At 45.7% G+C, this 6,985-nt stretch overlaps 1 protein-coding gene across 1 annotated transcript; it reads left to right on the top strand.

Annotated features, from left to right (window-relative positions):
• Nucleotides 1-207: 207 nt before the first annotated feature.
• dact2 (dishevelled-binding antagonist of beta-catenin 2) lies at nt 208-4,779 on the top strand. Its single transcript, XM_031737658.2, has 4 exons — nt 208-582; nt 1,833-1,965; nt 2,063-2,353; nt 2,450-4,779. Exons 1-4 carry the CDS (start codon nt 310-312, stop codon nt 4,336-4,338), a joined length of 2,586 nt encoding a protein of 861 aa, XP_031593518.1. The 5' UTR covers nt 208-309; the 3' UTR covers nt 4,339-4,779.
• The last annotated feature ends 2,206 nt before the right edge of the window (nt 4,780-6,985 follow it).

Genomic DNA, 6,985 nt, shown 5'->3' with positions numbered 1-6,985 from the left:
GCATAATAAAGTGCGGTATCTTGTGGTATTACGCAGATGAACTTTGCGCATGCCTGGGCAGCTTCAGTCAGCGAGGACTTGAATGGGGAGGATTAGAACCAGATGTTCATTGGGACCGACGTGCCAGCCAATAAGGAGGAGGACCGTTTGGTCTGTGGGAGGAGCTTAGTCCCTATTCTGTACTCAAAATTTATTCTAACAGGTAGTTTAAAATCCAAACAGCACAACAAGAGCCGGGGGAGAAGGGAAGCGGTTATCCTTAACGGCACTGTGTTTCTGGATGTTCCCGGGCGGCGCTGATCATTCAGCATGCTGAGCAGGAAGGGTTCTTGTACGGGGATGTTGAGCGCAGCAGCCGTAGTGGACCGCAGCAGGGTCGGAGAGAGGCTGCAGGCTGCTCTGGCAGGGCTGCACGAGCTGCAGCTTCTCCGGGACAGACAGAGCGATATGGTGAACTGGGCGCTGAGAGTCGACCGAGAGGAACCGGTCACTTCGGTCAACGCAGACTCAGAAGGTGCGAGGTTCATGGGGGCCGAGGAGCAGCGACTGGAGGCGACCCTGACAGCCCTGAAGCAACAGCTGGTAAGATATCATTTCATTAAAAAGCTATAAAGATGAAAAACAACAGAATCTCTTGTGATATTATGCTTATGCACAGCCTAATGCTGTCATGATATTTTGTTGCAGTTTTCATTAAATATTAGAGAACTTCACTGTGCTCACATTCATTTATTTTTTATTTATTTTTAATAAACAGTTTATTTGTATAGAAAGGGTTTCCGTCAGCTGATGCTCATGTGCAATCCGCCTTCAATTATTACCAGACACACTTTTATGTCCTCAGCTGGGGGTAGGAAGTAGGATGGGTGTCATAAATCAAGGTTCACTGCAGGACCCGAGGACTTTTTAGCTGTGTGTGCGCGCGCACTTTGTGCATGCGGACCGCAGGGGGTCAAACCTCAATCATTAACCACTAATGCTGGGAAATTTAAAAAAAAATGGAACTTTTGCTGTGGATAAGAATCAAGGGAGTCTTGTTCCTCAGAGGAGTTGTAGAGACAGAGAGCTCTGTGGAGTTTTCCATGACAAGCTTTTTCCATGCATGCTGCTGTTATAAGCATTTTAAAGGAAGTGCAAGGGATTAGGGTGCTATACTTGACATGCAGCACTGGTCAAATGCATCAGACAGCATAAGGTTTAAATTGCGTTTTGCAATCATGCTGATAACAACTGGGAGTTTTCCAAGAATGGTCTCAGTTTAAATAGAAACCAGATGATCTAATGTGATCTTCCAAGAGAATGTAGCATTCAAAGTAGTGCGTTTGCAGGCACTGACTCCAGAGATTTCACTTTAAGAACCACTGTAACAGTAAATACCCCACTCAAGCTGCAAAGTAAGCAGTGCTTTGCCCCAACCCCCAAGCTTTCCTCCTGTAGTAGTTTACACAATGGCCAGCCCCTCGCTGTGGGGGAGAAATGAGTTATCCACCACTGCTTCTTCCATGCTCCCCCATGTCCTGCTGGGGTTAATCATCAGCCACAGCTGAGTCGCTTTTGTTTTTCTGATGGTTCTACATTAGAGCTTCTTTTATCTAAACAACAGACCTAATCCTAATGGAATTACAGCATTACTGACATATACTTTGACTTTTAAGACCAGTTTTCCTGTTCAGAGACTGGCACAAAGAAAATCTGAGTGAAATCCTTGTTTGCATGGGAAGCTTTACTGTGTAGCTTAGAAATCTTCTACCTTTCTAAGGAAGTCTTTTTAGAGATGGTCTTTGTTCTAGGGTGTACCACTCACACTTATGTATTTGTTGCCTGTTTTTCAGTCTCGTCTTCGGAAGCAGGATGTGGGCCTGAAGACTCACTTGCAGCAGCTGGATCAGCAGATCAGTGAGCTGAAGCTGGATGTGAGCAAGGCCTCCACGGAGCAGCTGGAGAGTGACAGCAGGCCAAGTTCAGGTGTGGTGGCATACTATATTAAAGCATACACCCAACCAACTACACATACTCTTAAATACTGAGAAGATACTCATTGAATTGTTCCTTCTCTTTCAAGGTTTCTATGAGCTCAGTGACGGCGGCTCTTGCTCCCTGTCAAACTCGTGCAATTCAGTGTACAGCGAGAGCCTGTCATCTTCACAAACAAGCCTTCTCCTCGCTCCCATGAGCCCTTCTAATTGTCACGTTAGCCCTCCACCACAAGTTGATGTATGCCGCCGACGTTCTGCTGATGAGAACACTACCCAGCCCAACCCTCCACGGGGTTCAGGCCTTCATCTGGGCAGCAGCAGGATCCGAGCAAGCGCTACAGGCTCCGAACAGGCGCGGCCAAGACCTGTGTCAACTGGTAATGACATCTCTTAATTTTTTATTAAGACAGTCTTTCTTCTTGTAAAAGGAGCCAGAGCTGTGGAAAGTTAATGTCTGTTTTTGTTTCCATCAGGTGATCTTGACAGAATGCTGGCTCAAGTTCCAGGCTACCACAAGTCTGTGGATGCAAAGAAACCCCCAATGTGTCCAAACCTTAAGACCTCCACAGGGGACCCAAAGTTTCAGCGCAATCTGGAGTCCCGCATTGGGACGGAAAAGTACCACTATCCCAGCCCGCTGCATGCGGTGGCTCTCCAGAGTCCCATCTTTTCCAATGGGGGTGAAGCAAGCATGTATGGACTATTAGAGGGTCAAGGACCCCCAGGAAACAGTTACAACACCCTAGAAAAGGCCTATGAGACAAAGACACTGACACATTACATTGACAACCTTCTCCAGCGCTGCCTGAGCAAAATCCAGAGTGATGCAGGAAGTCAAACTCTGGAGAAACACAGTGACTATTGCAGGAAACCCATTGAAGATAAAAGTATTTTTTCTGAAGTGGCTCAGAAAGAGGTGCTTATGCTGCAGCCTCTTCCAACTAAGATGACAAACATCATTCCATTAGACTTCACCGAGAAGAGACACTGCATGGCATACTCCAGCCAAGAGCTAATCGATATTGCAGACCATAAACAGTCGGTGAGAAGCCCACAGGTGCCACAGCAGTACTCCTATCCTGCTGCCATGAAGGAGTACAGCTCTGATGAGGTCACCTATTCATCGCTGAAGAGAAATGATAAACCACAAGAAAGGTATGGCAGTGTAGCAAAGAGCCTTTCTGACAAACGATGTGGAGAAAATCCAGAACCAAGGCTGCAAGATAGGAAGGATCACAGGCAAAGACCGGTGATGACCCATAGCTCTAGTGCAGAGGAAAGTCAAGGCTTTGAGGTTCATGGCAGTCACACAGCTTCACCTGAGTTTGTCCATGCCAAATTTGTCCCTGCGGGTTCTCAGAAGGGCAAGGTTAGGCAGGCAGATCGTAAAAGCAAGGCTTTGAAACTGAAAAGGAAAACCAACGAGAAGCCTCGAGCTGCGAGGCACCAAAACTTTGACTCCTTCTGTGAGAGGACCAGAGAGATGAGCACTGGAAGAAAGGGAGACCACAGACGATCGGGAAAGGGGAAAGCGACCCAGAAAAATCCCACCTGTCAAACAGAGGGATACAGACAGGGTTCAGGCTCAGACTCCAGCCTCTACAGTCCTGGACTCATGTCTGCCCACAAGACCTACCCAAAGTCGTATCCCAGCCATGCTGTTACAAAGTCCAGCAAAAGCCCCAGATTGCAGTCTCTGGAGTATGAGCATCCTGTAGAGCAGAGGAAGAAAAGGCAGATGACTGCCAAATGGCCTTCTGATGCGGACATGTTCCAGGCCTCATGTGGTCAGCGTCTGAGGTTAAAAGATCCCCACGCTCTGGCACCAGGGAGCATGCAGATGGTCCAGAGTATGAGTGCCAAGCCAGGCCAGTGGATACGACCTGCACGCCCCTTCCAGTCCTCCGTGTCTTCTAGCTCTTTTCTCCACAGTCTTAATGCCAAATACCCTCCAGCACCTTTTCACGTTACCAGTCACTACCCTCCAAGGTGTGAGTCTGAGTATTCAGCTGAATGCGCCTCACTGTTTCACTCCACCATCGCTGAAAGCAGCGAGGGAGAGATGAGCGATAACACCACCAACCGCTTTGGAGATAGCGAGTCCAGCCAAAGCTTCCAATCCTTCTCAGACTCCGACAGCAGCCTGTCCCTGTACGAGGGAGAGCAGGCAGACAGCCATGAAGAGGAGGGAAGCATGGTGTGGGCTGAGGCTGCGCTGGGACCCACCGCAGCTGGAAGGCCCCTCAAGCAGCTCCCACCCCGCCCCGAGCCCGCAGCCTGCCGCATCAAAGCTTCCAGAGCCCTGAAGAAGAAGATTCGTCGGTTCCAGCCAGCCTCCTTAAAGGTCATGACCCTGGTGTAGAAGAGTTTCCCCCAGGCACAATGAGAATTCCTGGGGAAAACACAGAGAGCTTTAGCCTCCCAGAACTGTTAAGATCTAATGCAGTCTATTGTAAGAAAACCCCTAATTCAAGTTGGATCACATTTGTGCACTGATTGTGTAATTACTATGACAAAAAACACAGAAAAAAACAACAATGTATGAATGAATCTGAAAGTGTAAAAAAATCACTGTATGTACTGCATGTATAAAATTACCACTCTTACACTTAATTATTTTAAAATACATATTGCTATAATGGAATTTTCTCATAGCTTGCAGCTGCATTGAACAATTTCATTTCTCTGTCTTATAACTGTCTGTACATGAGAAATAAATCTTGTTTATTTACCATTTTATTTTCACTTGGCTGATTGCTTATAGTTATCCATCTTATTTGAATAAACTGATATTTAATGTACACTGCGAGATTTGTGCGTCCTTTTTTCTCATATATTCAGACAGCTAGATACTGTAGACATTTTTAAAATGAACCAGTGAGCAAAACAGTGTTGCCAGTGTCTTATCTGGTAACTTCCTTCTTCTTCTGCTCACTCTTTGTTATCAGTCATGTTGGAAAAGTCTCTACTTAATCCTTACAAACATCCCACTGTGGCTGCCCAGTTTAGCATAGATAGCTCCTTATCTGCTTTCCTGATTCTGCCCAGCTGTTGGTTTAATAAGTCGCAGCTTCAACAATCAAACCAGCCGGTTGTGTTTAATTACAGGGTTAAACCTATCAGCCCCATTCGTTTGAATGTAAGTAAATACTTGCAATGACGAACTAAAACACACACTCCCACTCCTAGAGTTTCGCAAACAGACACCTCGATGACGGTCGCTGCAGAGGTTCGGGTTTCTGTGGAGAGACGTGCAGTTTTTAAATCAGTCGGTGTGTATAGCAAGGGGCACGTGGGATTTAGAAGTAATGACAGATGATAAGAGCCTCCTCATTTCTGAGCTGTCATGAGAAGCTTAGGCAGAGGGCAGCTGCACGAAGTTGCCCAATAATCTCGTTTCTAAAAAGCCCGCCTCGGTATCTTTCCATTAAAATTCTTTCAGAGATGGGGTGAGTGAAAGGGCATGAATGAAGGTAGGCAGCACTTCCAAAAATCAGTCCTCTCTACTTTGGTCATATTTGATAATGTTTTCTCCCATCAGGAGGCCACAGTGACCTTAAAGTTCACAACTAAGAAGCTTACAGGCCTGACAAACATTTTCAGCATTTGATCAAATTTTGCTTTGATGTGGTCCCTGCAAATCCAGTCATTACGAAGGCTGTTATTTTTGGCTCATGAATCATTTATTCAGCATGAGTCTCGCGCTCTTTTAACTAGAAATGTTCACTTTACCTTCAGAGGTTTAAAAAATGCATTTCTTTTAAATAGAAATGCTCAATAAAGAGCAGAAGCACATTTCTTCTATTCGTTTTAGACACAATGGGGAAAAGGGGGAGGGGGGTACATGCTGATCTAAGTCAGCACTTTAAGTTCACAAAGTTGCAACAATCAAAACAGCTTATTAGGGTTCGTACATCCAGCTGACCTCTGTCCTCTTTGTAAGAGTGTCAGCAAGTGGTCGGTGGGATTAGCGCTGTTGTTTTCAGCCCAGCTCAGAGAGAGCATGACAGGAGCTGGACTTGTCTTTGATGTTGAGTATTGCAGGATCGCGTCGGCTGACCTTGTGTGTTCAGTGACCTTTCCAGATGTAGAGCCAGCTCATCTCTGAGAGAGCATCTCGTCATAACAAAGAGGTCAGGGGTCTTGTTTTATGCTTGCCGTCTCTGGGCTTTCTTTATTGTTTTCCTCCGTGTCCGACATATCAGCCAGTTACTTTCTTTTAACTCGCTGTTTGAGACCATGGCAAGAGGGCAAGCCTGGCTGTCTACTGCAAGCCCATTCCACGCAAAATCTTGCGTTTTCATGCAGAATCAGTCAGAATCTTAACTGTGATTATACTCGGATACCTGGGGGAAATAATTTGCCAAGGTGATGAAACCACGGTGGGTGGAAATGAAAGCAGCACGTTGAGCATCAGGTATGCAGGCAAACACCTGCAAACAGGATCTTCCCATGACATTTTATAGGGTTTAAAGTTGTGTACACATAGGAGAAGGATTCCCAGTGGATACGGGTCAAGTCATACTGAAGGACTACAGATGTCGTGTGGGATCTCATTACAGCCACTCTGCTCTGACTCTGACACCATATACGTGTGAACACATGGGTAAATGATCACATCTAATCAAGATGAGACATCTTCCTGGCTCACACCTGCCAGTCGAAGGTGTTAACAAAGGTGCTTTAGTTTCGTTTAGTGTTTTTAAATAACGTACTTTTGTAAAAAGTCTTGATTGAAATAGCATCAAAGCAATGATGGTACATTACCTAAGTAAGTAAGTAAGAAAAATTAAAATAGCACATTAGGTTTCCTTACACGCACATGCAGACCCGGCTTGTGAGTGTTCAGGGAGATATAAATAGGTGCATGTGTAATGCTGATTTACTTTGAGTACAGTTAAACGGTGCCAAGAACGCACGCCACTGAGCTGGCTTTTACAGTTACAGTGATCTTATTATGCATTAACGCCTTACTTCTTCAGCTAACATGCATGTGATTTGATTAATAG

Source organism: Oreochromis aureus, linkage group 13 (assembly GCF_013358895.1).
Source record: "Oreochromis aureus strain Israel breed Guangdong linkage group 13, ZZ_aureus, whole genome shotgun sequence".
Taxonomy (NCBI): Eukaryota; Metazoa; Chordata; class Actinopteri; order Cichliformes; family Cichlidae; genus Oreochromis; species Oreochromis aureus.
Note: the sequence above shows the minus strand (reverse complement) of the source record. Positions and strands in the feature narration are given on the sequence as shown.

Coding starts and splice junctions, on each gene's coding strand:
- dact2 (XM_031737658.2), top strand. CDS start 310: ATGCTGAGCAGGAAGGGTTCTTGTACGGGGATGTTGAGCGCAGCAGCC. Junction 583..1,832: donor CAGCCCTGAAGCAACAGCTG/GTAAGATATCAT, acceptor CCTGTTTTTCAG/TCTCGTCTTCGGAAGCAGGA. Junction 1,966..2,062: donor TGACAGCAGGCCAAGTTCAG/GTGTGGTGGCAT, acceptor TTCTCTTTCAAG/GTTTCTATGAGCTCAGTGAC.